This window comes from Passer domesticus, chromosome 8 (genome assembly GCF_036417665.1).
Source record: "Passer domesticus isolate bPasDom1 chromosome 8, bPasDom1.hap1, whole genome shotgun sequence".
NCBI lineage: Eukaryota > Metazoa > Chordata > Aves > Passeriformes > Passeridae > Passer > Passer domesticus.
In genome coordinates, this window is record NC_087481.1 from 55,978,495 (window position 1) to 55,997,715 (window position 19,221).

General features: G+C 44.2%; 1 protein-coding gene and 1 long non-coding RNA gene across 9 annotated transcripts in view; one reads left to right on the forward strand and one right to left on the reverse strand.

Annotated features, from left to right (window-relative positions):
* Positions 1–19,221, reverse strand: part of C8H10orf90 (chromosome 8 C10orf90 homolog) — a 97,031-nt gene that overhangs the window by 26,953 nt on the left and 50,857 nt on the right. For 4 of the 6 annotated variants that reach the window (XM_064431578.1, XM_064431575.1, XM_064431574.1 and 1 more), the window contains 2 exons: positions 4,291–4,385; positions 495–1,542 (listed from right to left, as the gene is read on the reverse strand). In XM_064431578.1, the coding sequence (XP_064287648.1) occupies positions 495–1,461 (967 nt within the window). In that variant the 5' untranslated portion in view covers positions 1,462–1,542; positions 4,291–4,385. Of the gene's footprint in view, positions 1–494; positions 1,543–1,652; positions 1,903–4,290; positions 4,386–9,572; positions 9,753–19,221 lie in introns of those variants that run through there. The other 2 variants (XM_064431577.1, XM_064431576.1) reach the window with 2 other exon arrangements.
* LOC135306941 (uncharacterized) lies at positions 1,952–9,855 on the forward strand. 3 transcript variants are annotated; one of them, XR_010367674.1, is made up of 6 exons: positions 1,952–2,262; positions 3,302–3,372; positions 5,605–5,668; positions 6,710–6,787; positions 6,912–6,946; positions 9,670–9,855. It is a non-coding gene; the product is annotated as an uncharacterized LOC135306941 (long non-coding RNA). The 3 variants fall into 3 exon arrangements; XR_010367675.1 differs by lacking the exon at positions 1,952–2,262 and adding an exon at positions 2,656–2,737; XR_010367673.1 differs by lacking the exon at positions 1,952–2,262 and having other exon boundaries at positions 3,156–3,372.

The following is a 19,221-nucleotide window of genomic DNA, read 5'->3' on the forward strand; positions in this document are numbered from 1 at the left end:
AAATCTTTTACCTGGTTCCATTAAGTATAAAAGCCTGGGCTTATTACTGTAGCCTTCTAAATAAAAGCTGAAAACAAGATCATTTTTAATTGCAAGGAGCACAAAACCAAGCTCAGCGCACTCATCTCCTTCTTAAATTCACACCTTGAAATTCAGCCCTTATTCAAAGATAAACCTAATTATTTTCAGGGGATAAGCACTTGCAGGTTACTGAGAGAATAATAAAAAAATACTGTTATAAATGGTTTAAAAAGAGGCTTAATGCAGAAAACACAGGGGGATTTTTCTCTCTCAGCTGATGAGCAGCACACATCACTACCATGGTGAATATTCATGGCCATGCTGGAGCTGGAAACCTCTGGATTGTGCTCTAGCTCCCTGAGCCTCTGCAGAAGCAAGGACTGCTGTTATCTGCTCTCACAGGATCACTGTGGTGGGGCTGCTCCAGCCTGAACCTCTGCTCCACCAGCCTGAGGTGTGTGGAAATTACTTACCTGCCTCATTGCTTGAACTAGGAATTTGGAGGGAAAACACAGCGTGGTGGCTGCCAGGCTGCTCATCCTCTTCCTCTGCTGCTGCCTTGTGAGGTCCTCTGGGAATATCCACAAATGCTGGGAGTCCCGAGGCAAAGACACTTTGCAAAGGGTATTTACGACCCAAATGTCCTTCCTTTGTTTCCTCCTCCTTATTTACCTTATTTCCCGTGAAGTCTGCGCTCAGGTGGGATCTGAGTGGAGCCCCCCGTGCTCCTGGGAGCTTCCTTGGAGCTCTCTCCTCCATGGGCTCTCCATTAGCTATGCCATCTACTCCATCTGCTGTTAATCCGGACAAACTGCACTTCAGGCTCAAGGACAACGTGGATCTGTACATTTTTTGGCATTTAACTGGAGGTTGGTCAATGCACACGCTGAGCGACTTGTCCAAATAATAGATGGTGTTTGGACACGGCTCAGACACCTGGAGCTGGACACAGGAGATGAATGAAGGTGGCATTTTCTCCCTCCCATCACTGCTTTGGAGACCCACGCCATCCTCCTTGGTTCCAGGGTCAAAAAGCTGCTTTTGGGGTTCTTCACCCAATTTTGAGCAAGACTTGGAAGCCTTTAAAGGAGGGTGGTTTGCGTGGGCTGGGGGAGGCCAGCGCTCCAGGAGAGCGGGGACTTTGCTGGACGTGGGGGACACGGTGCTGGGCTCCTGGCCAGCCCCAGGGCCACGTGCCAGGTCTGCAGAGCCCACAGGAACACGCCTGGCTGTGACAGTGATGGAGGCAAAGCCTCTCTGCTGGCCTGGACACTGCTTTGGACTGGGAGAGTCTGACGGTGACATGGTGTCTTCTAAGGACGCCTGAATCTCTAAGCGGCTGGGAAGCACCAGAAATGTTCTGCTAACGATGGATGAGCCCTGGTTAGGACACGATGGTTCTGTGTGACAAGCTCTGGGCTGGGGGATCAGGGCCTGCATAGGCAGAGAGGGCTTCTCCTCATCAATCTGTGCAATGATTACTGGTGAAATCAACACCGTGTTTTGGGAAGGCAGAGATTCCTGCAAATGAAAACATTACCAGTTATCACCATACTCCAATATCCTGTGTGCAACTGTTTCTCATCCACCATCTATCACAGCAGACAGTTTTGTTCAAGATCTCTTGTTACCTTTCTATTCATAATAACTTTTTTGTCATTTAAAAATGCACGCTCTTGAAATCAGCTCTGATTGTCTGGGAGGCTTCAATGAAAACTTTATCACTCTGGTGAAGGGAAAAAATATTAAAATTTAAAACCTGTATTCTATAGTATTATTTTGAGTATTTAACTCATGACCATGGATGGGATTGGAGGCTGTTTAAAAATGGACATGGCAAAGAGTTGTCAGTTGCAGACTATAAATTCCTCTTTCATGATGATCTGCTGGAATTTAGAATGCATTTAAGTTTATTATTGATCACTGGCCTGTGACATCACATGCTGCAGAAGACATGTAGGCACCAGGGGCATGACAGCTTTACAACCTCACCAATTATAGGCATGAAAAACTCCTAAAAAAGTGATACAGCTGCTCACAAGTACTCTGGGTACTATTTTAATTAATTAGTTCTCTCTTTCTTATGATTCCTTGGTGGCACCTGCCAACGATGTACAAACACATAAGTACAAGATTGATTGACAGTGGCCCAGAGACTGAGTGGCCCAGATTAATTTTTCCATCCATGATGGGAAGCATCCACCTTGATAGACCACACCTTACTTCCCTCGAGGTGACAAAGTAAGTGCTTTTATGTTCCATCTCTCTGACAGAGTAAACCTGAGTTTAAAGCCTCCTGCCACTATTATCTACCCCACTGGGCACATAAGTCCCATGCAATAAAGCATCTGGCCTAATCTCATTGCTGCTGTAAATTGGCTGATTGGATTGTTCCTGTCCTGTGTTCCCAGATCCCTTGATCCTCATAGAAAAAAAAACCCAAACCCAAACCCAACACTTGAGTTGGCATGCTGAATCTGAGGATTAGCTTCCTAAAGAAAGCCCATTCAGAGTTTAGGTGCCATCAATTCCTGCTTGTTGGGCATTCACCCCAGTCCTAGCTGTCTTTATCACCTGATAATCAATGCCAGGACTCAACAAGGCCTTCACAAAACACAATACTGTTCTTCCTCCAAGAGGGCTGTGAGGGTGACAGTGCTATGACCTCCCTGGTGCCATGGTCACCCTTCTCAGGAAGGAAGAAATGATGCCTCAGGTTTTGGCTTTTCTATTTTTCACATTCTGTGCTGCTTTAGTGTGTGGGTCTGGGCTTCACATCAGGGCATGGTGAGCTCTGTGCACAGAGCAGGGAGACAAAACAATTCCTGTTCCAGCTGGGCACCAAGGACAAATGATCCCAATCTCAGCCCAGGAGCACAAAGCCCGTGGGCTGCAGAGAGAAAAACAAGCAGGGTGGGACTGCAGGGGCTGCAGTGGGGTTGGACACTGAACTGCAATGTGCACATGGAGCAGAGCTGAGCCCAGGGAGAGACCCCGGCAGCGCTCGTGCATTTTGGGGCCATTTGGGTTCATCCTGGGGGCAGCCCTGGCTGGGCTCTGGTGCTGCCCGAGGTGCAGCCATGGAGGAGATCCTTTGAATAAATCCCTGCTTTATTCTTTAGTTCTGTCCAGCCTCTGTTCTAGGGCAGCCTGCACAAGGCATCAGGGTGACACCACACCAGAGCCCATGAGGTGATGATGTTTAAGGACCCTTCCAACTCAAACCATTCCATGATTCTGAGCTCCTATGAAACCATCCCTGTGTTCCTCCTCCATGCAGGAAAACATCACCAGAAACAGTTCCTTTGCATCTCTTGGGAAGGAGCCTCTTGGGAACCCAAATGGGCAGAGGTAAATCAAGAGTTTATTAACGAGGTGAAATGCCAGATAAATTTTATCAACTCTTTAAACTAGCTGCCTGTGGTTTGGACAATTCAATAATTTCACAGCCTCGGGGAAAGCATTTTCTTCCTCCTCTGTTTCTTTCATGGTTTGTAACAACATTTGCCTCATATTTTCTTCACTTCATTTACTTCTACCTACAGGTTTAAGACCTTTACATGCCTTCCAAATCTCTCAAGTTCCCCCAGATTTCTACAGGGCACCAAAGAAGAATGATCCTTGAGAGACTTTATTTTGGATGCATCTCTCATGCTCCAGTAGTTAATTTGACATTTATTTCTTTTGTTGAGGGCTGCACAGATGGAGACATCATGCAGGAGTCCAAAGGCATGTCAGAAACACTCCTGATTAGCTGCAAACTCCTGCGCCAATGTTTTAAATAATTTACTTTTCCTTTTTTCTGTTGAAAATATGTATTACTTCCTCCTCCCAATCTTTAGCAAAGAATTGGATCTTTTAAGGTTTGCCCAGCTGATCCAGTTCTTGTTGGGAGCTTTCAAGCTTCACTGCATCTTGTGAAAAAAACCCACACATACACAAAGTAATTGTGGTGAGCTGAAAACCTCCAGGCTTTATCCTGAGGACATATCAGGCAGAGTGTACTGATATTTGGGATATTGCTTGATTTAGCCTCATGGGTGGTTTTTTACAACTTCTTTTCCCCAAGAAAACATGCAATTTTCCCTATCACCAAGAGCACACAGAATCACAACACTTAACCATCGTTATATTTGGCTTTTCTGCTGCCTAAGCTAAGCTTAGCTAAACAAAACCAAGTCCAAACATACTGCTCAGCAATCAGTGATTGTTTTTTAAACCCTCCTGCATTCTGCTGACTGCTCCCTGAAGATAATTTATTTATTTTACCTTGGTAGGGCTGGATTTTCCCTGCACACCACTCTCCTGCTGAAGGCCTGTGCATGTCCTCTGACCATCAGGGCCCCAGAGCTTTTGTGTCACCCCTGGGGAAAAACACAGAGAAAGGAACGTTATTGTCAGTGTTCTGGAGGTTAGAAAATGTGCTTTTAAATGGAGTGCAGCAGGAGGGAAGGAGTCCTGGAAATGATCTGATTGCCCTGGGATCTGTTTCTCCCCTCCACAGAAGAGGCTCTGGAAACACCCTGGGATCCTATTGCTGGGACTTGGACAGTCCCACACTGTGTCCAGGGCTGATCCAAAGCTCCACTGTCTCTGCTTTTGATTTCCATGGCTTTGGGCACGACTGTGGAGAGACTGGAGAAGCTGGGAAATGTGGATTTCTATTATTATCGCTGCATTAATTAAGAGATGGGACCACAGTTGGGCTAAGAACGATTTATTGCTCAGACCAACACCAGTCTCAGAGGCTGTGAGGTTTCAGAGGAGCCAGCACTCGGCCATAGCTCAGAGCAGTCACAAGTTCTTTGTCACAAGGCAATACAGAACTTTCTAACCCAAAGGACAGTTGCCACAGGGTTTATTTTGCTTTTCTGACCTGTCACCTTTACTCACTCCTGCTGCACTGAGGATGCTTTTGTCCAGTGGGCTTCTGTCTCACAGGCACACATCTGCTTCTGTTATAACTTCTAAACTCTCAGTAATGCCACACAACCCCACCCCTACACTGGAAACCCTTCACCATCTCATGAGTGCAGTTTCTCACTTACTGAAGGCATATTCTTACTTACAGCTATAGAAACACAAGTTGATTATTTTTCTGCTTAATATCTGTGTATTGTATTTTTACATCAATCCAAGCTTCTTCCAAGGCTGCAGATCAAACCCTTCAGTGTCTGTGGAAGTTTCTACCTTTCCATTTCCCACAGATTTCAACCAACACCCTTTTTGTGCCCTCTGCAGAACGGGGAGCACAGACAGCCCAGCAACGAGCTGGATTTCACTGGCACTGAGTCACCTCCACATTTTAAGAGCTGCAGTGATTCCAAACCACAGCCACAAATTCTATTACATCACAACATTCCCAGTTCAGTGATAACTGTTTCACCAGCACCCCAACCTGTGCTTTTGTCACGGGCTGTTTTCTGCAAGCAGTATTCCCTCTCTGCAGCTTTTTACATGGAGCTAATTTCCATTTAACACAGTCTGGGCTATTGCACTGATGCATTACGTCTGCTGTCAACTGTTTTGCCAGAAATTACGTTACTTTCTAGTTTGTATTAAGCATCCAAAATTAATTTTCAGAAATTCTCCATTTGGACTGAAATCTCTTGACGTTCCTGGCTGTTGTTTTACAGCAACACCACTGGTAAGACCTTTTGTATTATTTTTCTTCCACCCAGGCAGGCTGCCACAGGAGAAAATTTTTTGCTAAGCAGAATTTCAGTTTATGTGTTACATTATATTAACAAAGGAATATAAATCAGCTCCATTTTAGAACTGTTTATTAAACCATGCCCACCACTACAGAATTCATCTCCTTGGGTGTAGGGCAAGAGGAGGAAGATATCAGATCTATCCCTCAAGACATATTTAGTCCCACCACAACATTTAGAGGGTGTTTGATGAGCTTTTTGTTTTAATAAGGTACACTAAGATATACTTTAACACTTCCCTAGCATCGCTCCAAGATGCCATTGCCACCATGTACACTCATAGCTGGCATGAAGGAAGAGGTTTGTTTTTGTCATTGAGCAAGAGAGTCCAGAGCCACAGAGCAAACAGCTGGACTCGTTAGCCACAGTGTGGGAAAAACCAGAATCCAGCAAACAGCCAGGGCAGAGGGCTCACTCCATGGTTTTTGGCAAAGGAATAATGCTGGGCTGCCATCAGGCAACCTGGCCTAGCACTGGAAACTGCTGGCACCCAACACGGGCGAGATGCCTTGGAGCCAGCTCCTCACCCTGCCATGGTGCACAGTGAGGAGGACAGGATCCAGGATCCAAGGACAAAATCCTCCTCTGCTGCTGGGGAAGCCTCATGGAAAGGTTATTTTCAGTGTATCAGTGCTGTGGTCAATCACACGTGGGCACCTTCATGGTGAAGAGCAGCCACGTGTGCTCTTATTTATTTTTTAAAGCAACTGAATAGGGAATAACCTGCAGAGATGGGTAAAGAAGAAATTCTTGGATTGAGTGAGACATTAATAGAAATTTCATAAAATACCCCCATGTAATTACAGCAACAACTTCCACTAAGTTACCAATATTTTCCTGAAATGCTTTGCAGTAAAAACCCCAGAGTTGTCTTAGATCAAAGAGGAAGCTATAACAGGAGATCATCAACTTCTGAATGTCAACTGGTGCACAAGGCTCATTCTTCCATTAATTTCATTCAAATGCATTTCCAGCACCAGAGAAAGACTGAGGACTACAGGGTTAAAGAAGAACAAGTTGTCAAAATCCACACAGCAGATTGCACAGAGCAGGTAAATTATTCTTATCCAAGTAACCTCCCATGATTAGCAATAATCTGTGGGTACAACCTTCCAATATCCCACAGATTCCTTGGAACAGATTGGTAAATTTATGCCTGTCTAACTTTAAAAACAGCTGTTTCTGGAGCTGGAGAGGCAGGAAGAATCAAGGTGAGAGGAAGAAGGAGATTTATTTTCTTTGCTAAATCATCCACAGTGGAGTTTTGCATTACCTTTTGTACCCTATCCCATGCAAGGACATTCTCATATTGCTATAGGAATCCTACAGCTAGAAAACACTCAAACTTTTGGCAACTCATTGAATGTATTTGCTGAGACAGATTAAATGGCCTTGGTGGCAAAAGCACTGGCATTTATCATGGTATAATTAAATCTATCATTGGAAGCTTCACGTTTGTTAATTGATGTTAAGAGTACAAGCAAAAAAAAACCCCAAACCTTTAAAAAGAGCTCCAATCTGTGTTTGCAATGAAGGCACTACAGGGAGCACAAGGCTTTAGCTGAGACATGTCACACACCGAATGTTCAAATTCTCCCACTGACAAAACACATCACCCTGGAACCCTTGTTACACAACAAAATGCAAAGTTCACTTTTCCCCTGGTGCGAAAGCATGAAAGAAATGGCATTTCAAGCACTTTCTGTCTCTGTGGGGAGCAGGAGAAACTTATTTCACTCCAAGCTGAAATCCCAAGGATTGGTTTAACCTCCCCAGACCTTCCCTTCCCACCACAATCAATTAAAAATGGGAGATGCCATGAGGAACAGAGGAGCAACTGCTGGCACATGACCTCTGTCCTGTGACATCTTCACTCGTCTTAAATTTCTCCCCTCACAAGTCCTGTTTGTTGAACCAATTCCTAGGTGAGGGAGCTGGGGGTGCTCACCTGGAGAAAAGGAGACTCAGGGGTGCCCCCATCACTCTGCACAGCTCCTGAAAGGTGCCTGTGCTCAGCTGGGGCTGGGCTCTGTCTGCAGCAGCACTGACACACCCAGAGCACACAGCCTCAAGGTGGGATATCAGGAAAAAGTTTTTCACAGAAAGGGTGATGAAGTTCTGGAATGGCTGCCCGGGGAGGTGGTGCAGTCCCCATCCCTGGGTGTGTTTAACAAAGCCTGGATGTGGCACTGGGGGCCAGGGTTTAGTTGAGGTGTTGGGGCTGGTTTGGACTGAATGATCTTGAAGGTCTTTTCCAACCCAGTGATTCTGTGAATTCTGTAAATTCTGTGAATTCTGTGAGGCATCTGGACATCCGGCTGCAGCCCAGGGTTTTCCTAATTACGGAGTGCAGCTGGAACCCATTCCCCCAGTCTCGAGTGCCTGGATCCTGCCTCGGGCCAACTGGCAGCTGCCTCAGATAATGGTTCAGAAAAGATGTGCTTGTAAATCAGCTGCTGAAGCCCAGATCGATGGCAAAGGTGAGGCTGCTGCTGAGGAATCACGGCCTGGGAATGTTTGGCAGGCCCAGGACAGCCCCACAAGGAGCCAGCTCAGGTTTTGTGCAAAACTTGGGACTCACATAAAAAACCATGGAATGTGCTGGTTTCCCAGTGGTTCAGGTCTTTGCCAGGCTAGGGGACACTGTTTGATGACAAACCAGGTGTGAGAAGGACGTTGAGGGGCTGGACGGTGTCCAGGGAAGGAAACAGAGCTGGGGAGGGGCTGGAGAATTCCTGAGGAGCTGGAGAGGGGCTGGAGAATTCCTGAGGAGCTGGGAAGGGGCTGAGCCTGGAGCCAAGGAGGCTCAGGGGCCCTTGTGGCTCTGCACAGCTCCTGCCAGGAGGGGACAGCCGGGGGGTCGGGCTGTGCTCCAGGAACAGGGACAGGAGCAGAGGGAACGGCCTCAGGCTGGGCCAGGGCAGGCTCGAGGTGGATATTGGGAAAATTCCTTCACCAAAAGGGTTTTCAAGAATTAGAACAGGCTTCCCCAGGGAAGTAGCAGTATCACCACCACTGGAAGGGCTCAGAAATCTTGTGGATGTGGCACTTGGGGATGTGGCTTAGGGGTGACCTTGGCATTGCAGGGGGAATGGTTGGACTTGATCTCAGAGAGCTTTTCCAACTTCAAGCATTCTGTGATTGACACCCAGAGTGACACCAGGCAGAGCTGGAATGACTTTAGACCACTGGCCCTGGCCTCATCCCCAGTTTTTGTCAGGAAAGTTGCATATTTTAGTCACTTGCTGACAAATCTCAAATGTGTGTCAGCACTCCTGTTCTCCCTTGTTCTGCTCCAAGCCCTGCTTGCTCTGCACTGACCATGTCCCCTGTCCCCTCTGAGCCACCAGCATCACCTCACAGTGAACTCTGCAGCCTCCAGGAACCTCCAGTGCTTCCCTGAAAACACCATCAAACAGCACTGCAGAACACACACACGGTTATGAAAAGAGGAAACCACTTTACAAAAGAGAGGAAACCACTTTACAAAAAAATTAGCTTTTTTGTTGATCTTAGCTCAACATCCATGAGACTGGTGAGGGGAGTTGGGCTCCCATCCATGTCCATGGCAGCAGGATCCCTACAGTGCTCAAAAATTCCCAAAAATTCCTCAAATTCCCCACTTAGCACCTGGGAGCTAAAGGACAGGGATGGCTTAGCTGCAGGGTCGGGTATCAGAGCGATCACTCTGCTAACACAGTGTCTCACTTAAACATTTTTTAAAGGCCTTTTCTTCCTTCTGTGTATTATTCTCACTGGAGGAAGTAATTTATACTCGACTCTGTTTAAAACATTAGAACTGTTTAAATTTCCTCGTGGCTTTTTTAATTCAAATACCTGCGGAAGCCTGGAGGAAAAAGAAGTGTCATCATTAAAGATTCATCAAGCTCCCTGCTCAGAAAGGGCTGGGAGAGATCATGGTTTGCTCCTTCAGATCTGAGGTGAGTCATCCAAAAAATCCACGCGGACGTTACATCGGAGATGAAAGCCAAGCTGGAATGAGCAGCGGAACCAAACCCGTGTCTTCTGCTCTTCTTCATGTGTCATAAAGAAAGGATGTCATAAAACTGCAGAGCCTGGTGTCACCTGAAATAAAACTGAGCAGCAGAGCTAAAGTTCACATTCCGGGTATGAAAAGTAGAGACATGAATGCTGAAAGTTCCACTTTTGTCAGAGTCCTTGCTGGTGTCAAATTGATTTATAGGGAATTTAACAGAAAATGTTGTGTTTAGTTGCTAGAGGAGAGAATGCTGCGTCTCCAGCAAGCCTTGGCACATGCACATGGAATGGTTTGTGTTGGAAGGGATCTTAAGATCAAGGGCAGGGACACCTTCCACTATCCCAAGGTGCTCCAAGCCCCAGTGTCCAACCTGGCCTTGGACACTTCCAGGGATCCAGGGGCAGCCCCAGCTTCTCCTGTTGTCCTTTCTGGACCTTCCTCTGAGCCTCCAGAAGTGATGTTAAATTCAAGGAAGAGGGGAGGGGCTACACTGATAATCTCTGCAGGATTTGACATTTAGCAGCCTTGGTGTAAGGAATTTTCACCAGGATGCATAAGGAGAACAGGGAGCCATACTGAGAGCTCAAACACACCTAAAAACCACACAGGATGTGCTCCTCAAGAGAGGATGGCAGAAGGACAGTCCCTCAGCCCTCTCAGAGCATCTTTGCTGAACTTAAAAATGTCACCTGCACATCCTGACAACAGGGGTCAAACAGCAGCTTGGACTCAAAGCAGGGAAAGCAGCTCCAGCCCTTTCCTTGAAACCTCTCTTGTCATGAAAAAAGCCAAACCAACACAAACAAGCACTCTGCCACAAAAGAAAGCACTTGAACACAGTGGCACAAAATGATGGTGTTTTAAGGCAGCTTGGTGGGGAAGGCTTTCAAATCAGAGCGAGCCTAACAGCCTGAAATCATTTCAGCCTGAACAGGAGTCATTGTGTAAACAAAATAGAAAAGTTTTCTTTGTTGTTGTTTTTTTTTTAACATGTCAGGACGGATTTTCTTCTGTTACAAGTGAGATTTGATAAGTGAATTATCTCTCCCTGCTTGCACACCTTGAGCTGTGCTGGCTGCCTGCAGAGATGATTACAGGATCCACCATGGAAGGGACAAATGGGTTCTGGTCTGCTATCAAAAAGCCACAAGTCATAAATGTCTCATTATCTGTGCTATTAGAAGCAAGGTGCTCATCAGGGGGCTAGAAAGAGCACAGGAATTAGATCTTCAAACCCATGCATAAGTGAAAAAAAATGGTGTTTTCATTATGCATTGCTGTTATTCTTTATCTCCAATTAATAATATAAAGAGAGGGATCAACCCCAGCACATCCATCACACAGAAAAAATTAATAAAATTCTTCACTTTCTCCCTTTTCCCTTTCTCCACCAAGTTTTCTTTCTTTTTTCCTTTTTTTTTTTTTTTTTTTTTTATTTTCAGTGATTTGCCGTTGGGCAATCCAATATTATCCTTACTTCTCACTTTGAATTTGGGACATAGATAAGTTTCTATATTTGGAGATTTTTTTTTTTTTTTTTGGCAAAGCAGTGAGAGATTGTGCATGAACAACAAAAAAAACCCCCAAATTCTCTTCTGAGAAAAGAAATCTTCTTTAGGAGATCCTGGGAAATTCTGATTCCTCTATAAGGAGCCTTCTGCTCACACCAGGAGAGGTGACACCTTTGGTTCCTTGCCAAAGTTCCTGTTTGGTGACCATTTTATTCTTTGGGGAAACTGCTGATATTTCCTTAACCAAACCCTTCAGTGGGGTCAGGGATCCCAGAGAGGGGTTTTGCCCTGGAGGTGTCACTGGCCTGTCATGAGAAGCGAGAGAGGGGAAAAACCAAAAGCAAGGCACTCACTGGAGGCTGTTTTGTGTAAGAAATTTGTAGTGCTGACTTTTGGGTTAGACCAACCTGAATAAATATATTCAACATTTCAATATGAGCATTGGATGTGCCAGAAGTTTGTACAGAAAATAAAGTAACCAGGAGACAGAGACAAAGCAAGGAGATGACTCCAGGCAACATCAGCACCAAAATTTTTCTAATTTGAGGGAATTCTGAAGACAATTCCTGGTTCAGAGCCTTGCACTGAGATCCATTAGTACCTACTGTCACATTATTTGGTTTATTGACCCTGAGCACCCAATATCCTCTCAGAATAAAGACGTAATTAACAGAAACATTCCATAAAGAGCTGATGGAAGGTTTCCTTCACCCCTCTCAGAATCCCGCTCACAACCTGGCATTAAAAAACCCCCATTTCAGAGACCACATCAATTTCTGAAAGTCCAGGAATGCTTGAGACAGCCAGAAAATTCTTAAGTAACTGTAAACATGACAAATACAGTGCATAATCAAACAAAGGCAAAGCAGTTCTGCAGCCAAAAAATTATATTTATGAAGAGTGATTTTAGTGTTATTATGAGAATTTATGTAAAGGTCACAACATGCATGGAATGTGATGGCACAAATGGATTCTGTAAATAAAAATTCCACCTGTGTTGCTCAGAACTGGTAGCAATTACAAAATGTACACATTTGCCCAGAGCTGCTTGTGCATAATAAGAGCTCAAGGTTTTTGTGCAGCCTCCCAATTCAATATTTCTTATATTTACCTGCTTTTGAAAGAGAAATTCAGAGAGGACAAGTGCACTGCCTGTTACGCATTTCATGACTCAATTTATGTCCTGCTGCAGGGATTTTTTTTTGAGATGCTTTGGCGTAACAATGGTATTTATTGATTTTTTTTTTTTTTCCTTTTAATACTCTTAAAACAGCAGTGACTCCAGAAAATGATGTGTGCTGTGGGTACAGATGTTTTTGTGGAGGTATCAAAGGAGTGACTCCAGCCCACATCTCTATCACTCCCATTTTGTTTCCAAAACAAAGAAATGGGATGTTCAGGAGCCAAATTTGACACTGAACGATTTGTACAACAAAACAAAACTTGCTGGAGTTCCAGCCACGCCAGATTGAATACAGACTTTTCATGTTACTTTTGTACAATAGAAGCATTCATTTTTTGTGTAATGCTTGGGATTATTCTTTCTTTCTAGGAAGACTTTCACATTAACTGCTGTGATTACAGACATCACAAACTGCTTGATAATAGGGGATGCAGGAGGCTAAAACCAAGATAAAAAAAATCAGCTTTCACAGGATAAAAACACAATAGGCAAGATTTAAATAACTATGAGGCCTCAAAAGTTCAGTTTCTAAGTCGCTGGTGTGATCACAAATAGTTTTGTTTTGCATAATTTAAGAATATTTTGCAGCTCCCTCTAATTTATTTCAGTTGCCATGGACTTGCCCCTATTCAAAATCTAACAGCTGAACTTTGCAGTTATTCCACCACATAAAACTTTCCAGTTGGTGAATTATTACCTGATTTTGCCTTTGGAAAGGAAAGCAGAAAACCAAATCTCTATCCATAACATGCTTTTACTATGCACCCTCATTTGTTTCATTTTAATATTATCCTTTTTGGATTCCATTGCAACAGGTGGAGAAACCCAGACAGAGATTAAACAATCTCTATTAAATAATCTTAAATAAGAGATTAAACCAAAAATGTTGTTATATGACCATAAAGCAGGGCATGGGGGCTGTTGGTTTCATCACCAGATTCAGCAGAAAACAATTGACCATTGGCTTTTTTTTGCTTTTTTAATCACTCGGGCTTTCAGCTCTGAAATGGTGCAGAAAAGTCTGGAATCGGTGATTAAATGTTAAAGCCCTCAAACCCATAACTCCTGGCAGCTTTTTGGGGTGAAACGTGGAGTTCTCTCCAGCTTTCTTTTGGCTGTGGATGTCACCTGGATGGGAAGGAGCAGGGCTGGGCTGTCAGCACCGAGCCCAGGCAGCCCTGGCTGCTTTTCCAAGAAGGAATCAGCTGCTGCCTAGCAACCACCCAAACCTGGTGGCTGTTTGTGAATTCCAGTTCTTGTGCAAAACTAACCTCAGATCTCAAATTATTGCATTCAACAATAATTGCATTCAACCTCAGAGCTGCATCAGATGGGTAAGAAATTGCATTTTCCTGTAATTCCTCATTCTCCAAGGTTGTGTTTGTAAAATACACATAAACCCCACAACAAATTTAATGCCAGGCCAATCAAAAAAATATTTCAGTATGTGAATAGCTATTTTTTTAATAGTTGTCCTTTAAGAGCTACTTCCATGAATAATTTCTGACTTTACATTTAATGATGTCACATTTTAATAATGATGTCACATTTTAATGATGATGTCACTAAGCGTGATATAGGAACAAACTTAAAGGTCTCATTCTCTTGGGCATGACACACATTTCCCTGAAAAAATGCTGTCCCTATGGTTCAGAAGTCCTGAATTTTTTTTCCTAATTATTATTTACTGCATGTGAAACAAGTAAGGACAAAAAACCAACCGCAAAAAAAACAAGGAAAACCAACAACTTTTGCACTGTGCCCTCTACTTAGATCACATTTTTAGCCTGATTTCCAAAAGGAATTTGATTTATGCCCTCTCCTTCTTTATGCCCAACTTGAGCCTTTTAAAGTTGTGGCCTCTTCCAAGCAACTTGACAGAAGGATCAATAGCTGATGTCCCAACAAGCTCACCACAAAAATCAATGGATTTGTGGGAATGAGAGGCTGCCACAGACAGAAGTTCACCAGGTCATCCCTGTTGGATCTATGGACACCTTTCCCAGTCAGGCAGGATAAATCCCTTCTCGTGGGAGCAGGGAGGGGGCACAGGGGCAGATGGAAGAGGGGAAGGGAAAGGAGACATGAGGAGGAGAGAGGAACAATATTTGGGTCTGGGCTCATGGGCTCTGTCAGCTCTCATGGAATGGCCTCTTCTTGTCAGCCTGGATTTTCCATTTCACTTTCATTGGTTTTATTCTCTAAAAAAATACTGAAATCTCCTGGTGAGATTATGGAAATTGAGGGGCTTGGAGAAAATCTAATAATGCCACAGCTGCTTGACCCTGGCAGTGGTGTACCTTAGACATAACCATGTGCAACATCTGTCCTGTTTGAAGTCACAGAGTGAAGCACTGCTGGAGCAGTCACCCTCCTAAATGTGACAGACTCAGCATCGGATTCCCAGATTTTACTGCAGAAAATGCTTGGAAAAATGCCATGTGAAGTGATAACTGAGCAGCTCAGAACAACCAAATGCTGAAACAATTCCCTCTCCAAGGCAAATGAGGTGGCTGGGGACGGCTGCCACCAGCACCACTTTGTTTGTCCTGCAGTTGTTCCTTTCCACAACAATCTCTGATCCAGAGCCAACGCACAAACCATTAAATAACTCAGCTGCACTCTTCCCCCAGCCAAAGCCTGGCCCTTCCACATCCAGCCTTTCCAGCTTTGGGATGGGAATTGATCCCAAACATCTCTCCTGCTTTTGGGACACAACTCCAAGGTTAGGTCAAGACTACTACAGAAAGACGCAGGGAAAGGAGCTTACATGGTGTGAAGTAGTGCTGTAATAAAACCACTTCCAGGACACTGACTGTGCTGGGTGTGCTTTCAGAAACCTCTTTGGTCACTGCTGATATTCCCTGTTCCATCAAACCCTGGGAAGGACCTGCAGGACCTGGCTGAGCCTTTTCAGGCTCAACAAGGAGCACTCTGAGCTCCCAGCCCTGTGCTGGTGCCACCGAGGCTCAGGCTGGATGTGACCAGGTCAGGATCTGCTCAAAGCCAAGGGCAGCAAAGCTCAGGTGGAAGGTTCAGTTCTTTTGGGAAGGCTGCAGCTGGAAATGTGGATATGAAACTGCACAGCCAAGCCACGTGGCTGCAGCCCTCAGCAAACTGAGTGCACCCTTTCTGCACCCATATCTTCATTTTATCCCAGTTTTTTGGACCAATAGGCTCAGGTTGATATCTCTATTGGATTAGTTCCAGTTACTTTGATTAATTTGCAATTTTAGTTTGATGGGTTTTGGTTTGTGTGGTTTTTTGGTTTTTTTAAGGACGAGATGTGGTTTTGTCTATTTTGTTTGCTTTTTTTTTTTGGTTTGTAATGGACTTTTTTTACATCCTCTCCAAAAAGGTACCTTGGTGGCTCTTATATCCAAAGAGAAAGTGGAGAAAAGCCTGGTCTTTGCTAGGACAGGTATAAATGTGTGCTGGGAGCACTCCAGCAGCTGTCCCACCCTGAGGAAGAAAACAGGCCAGTTTTATTTCCATCCCTGCACCATGGAGCTCAGCGATCCTGAATTTTCTCCCCCCAAACCCATCCATGCAATCTGGATGGTGGGAATGCTAAACAGATGTGCACACAGAGGGATTGAATCTAGAGAGCACTGCATTATTCCAGGGAGGCAAAAAGGCCAGTATTTACCACAGGAGTATTTACTGTAAATTAAACCAAACCAACAGCAGCCAACAGGACAGACAAACACTGCAGGGACACCTGCAAGGACATTAGGCTAAAGTTTTGTCCACTTTAAATACATTAAAACCCAGGCTTTTAAATTTTTTCTCCTTTTAAAGAGCAAAACAAATTTTAAAATATACTCAGAAGTACGTGCACTTTTTGGTGCTTAGTGGGATAAAGGTCATCTATGATGTAAAAAAAAAAAAATCCAAAAATTCTAGCAAGTCACTCATTATTTTAAATAAAAAGGAAAAAATGTTTCTCACAACCTAAACTGAAAGCATGATTTTGGAGGATGTGTCTGGTCTGTGTCATATTGATTTAAAACCTTATTATTCTAAATGTGGTTAGCCTTAGTTAGAAGAATGTTGGGATTAACACCTTGGCCAGAAATGTAATGCTGATAGATGTATAAATGTAGATTTATATACTTCATTCAACAGTTAAGGAAAGTTTATTAAGTCAAAATTATGTGGATTTCTCTAAATTATAAGGGTCTTTTTATATTTCAATGAAATACTGAAACGACCACAAGATGTTTCTGTGCCTTGGGTGTACATTGATGTTTCTGGCTGTGTATTGTGGTAATATTAGGACTTCCCCAGGATTCCCAAGGTTGAGAATGTGGGGTTTTTATCAGGTTTTTGGGGATTTTTGGTGTTTTGGTTTTTTTCCACTTAGTTCCTGTCACCTTTTAAAAAGCAGTAGCTAAATCAAGGTGTTATTGATCTCCTTGCAAATAGACAACTAAAAGTCCCACCAGCTCCAAACCTTATTCTTCCCAACCCTGTGCTTTCCTAATAAAGCTTCCAGGTCATGGTTACCCACTGGCAGAGCTGAATAAATTTGATAAACGAGCTGGATAAATCTCGTAAATAGAGCTGGTAAGATCTGGTAAATGTTCAACCTAAATTATTATTACTCCACTCAGATTCCTGGGAAAAACTCCTCCTTTTGGGACACAACTCCAAGGTTAGGCCAAGACTACTACAGAAGTAGAAAGAATCTGATGTAGAAGCAGGGAAAGGAGCTTATATGGTGTGAAGCAGTGCTGTAATAAAATCCAGGATTTCCCTGAAGGAGGAGTTTGCAATACCTGCACCTACAGCAGGTTATGATAACAGCCTCTGCTTTGTGGGGAGAAATAAACAGCTTTATGTTCCTGACCTCCAGCACACACTGCCATGAAATCAGAGTGCAATTGGAGTTATTTGCTGCTTTTTAGATATTCATTTCCCTTCCCTGTGCTGAAAAGGCCTGGCTGAAGGCAGCTTATACTAGATTAGGCTTCCAACACCTTCATGCATTATAGACTCCAGAGACTTTTTTTTCTCTCGCTCTCAGAAGGTGAAAGTGTTGAGTCATTTCTTCTAAAGACCTGGTGGAAGTTATTGCTCATTAAATGAAAGAGCTGGTGCTCAAGGCAGGGCTCAGAGCTGCTCTGCCAGGCTGGGCTTCGGGATACTGCTCCAGGCCCAGCTTGGGGATGATCGCCCAGGTCCAGCTCGGGGACGCTGTCCCAGGCTGGGCTCAGGGATGCTCTCTCAGGCCTGGCTTGGGTATGTGCTCCCAGGCCAGGCTCAGAAATGCTCTCCCAGGCTGGGATCAGGGATGTTGCTCCAGGCTCAGCTCGGGGATGCTCTCCCAGGCCCAGTTTGGGAGAGCCCATGGAGCATGGCCCATGCTCCATGTCTGGCTGCATCTTCAACGTCCCCTCAGGACTCAGCTCCCAGCTCCCCTCTGCTGACCCTTCCCTGGCCTGACTGAGCCAGGCTCCAGCAGCTTATCCCAGATCCTGATGGGGATTACCAGGAGCTCATGGATGCAGCCGCTGCCAGCAATAATTAGGGTTTCAAACGCGAGCGCCTGGCGGGAAGGGATTGTCATTTGTGGAGCCAGTCCCTTTAATGGAGAAACAACCCCCGTGCTATGGAGAGGATAATTTGGCAGCTCCAGTCCCAGTGGCTCAGAGACATAAAATCCAGCCTCATCAATGTGTAAGATTAGAAGTAATTAGCCCCTATATGGTAAAGTCATCGCTCAGGAACCCGGCGCCGTCTGGGGACTTGGTGTAACGATGCCTCGGGGACAAGTAAGATGGGACCTCTGACTTGAGCGATTTGGAAGGGGCTGAGACCTAATTAAATCTGCAAAGATGCTGTAACTGCATTAAAAGGGATTTTTAAATATGAGCCATATTCCCTTTCACTAAACAAACTAGGTGTATTCCACCCTGGAACAGGGAGAGAATTAATCAAGGGACAGTGAGCCAACAGCTGCTGTGCGGCTGCCAAAGAGAAGATGATACAGGATTATACAGAATTGAAGAGCATTTAATAAGAATTCGGGGATATTTACAAGAATTGAAGAATATTTAACAGGATTTTTTGAAGGATGAGGTTTTATTCAGCTGTGGTGAAAACCAAGCACATAACCCTCATTGTAAATCCAAGAGAATGTAAGGATTTTTTAAAATCTGTTTCTCCAAATGTTTCACTTATAATAAACACTGATTGCCTTACATAAGTAAAAGCTAATTTTCTTGTAAAAAGTAATAGACAATTTACTTTTTCACTCATTAAAAAAACCAACTTGCAGCTTTTCAAAGAGGGGTACGCAGAGCTATTATATTTCTGTTACTTAGCTTCACACAGCACTTCCCATCTTCCTTTTCCTTAAAAAGGCTTGGCATTTTGTACTGGAGAAAGGAAAGATTGTAAGTTCTCTTCTCAGCAATGATTGCCTCATTTATATGATCTATCTTCTCCCAAGGATAAAAAAAAAAAATCAGTGTGTAATATTAATATTTTTCTAGCATAACTCAGCCCTCTGCCTTTGTCAGTGCAGAGCTGGATCCTCAAAGCCTGGAAGGCGAGTGGAAAGGTATTTTAAGGGCATGAACTGAGAGTGGGACAACAGAAACATCCTGATGGCAAAGATGGGTTGACACAGAGAAGTTTGGACACTTCATAATTCTGCCTAAAAAAGATTAATTACAGCAGCATCAAACTCATGGGGAGGCAGGTCAATGCTGAGAGAAATCACCATTTAGCTAAAAAACTTCAATATTATTTTTCTCAAGTCTCAGAAGCAATTTGATGTTTGCA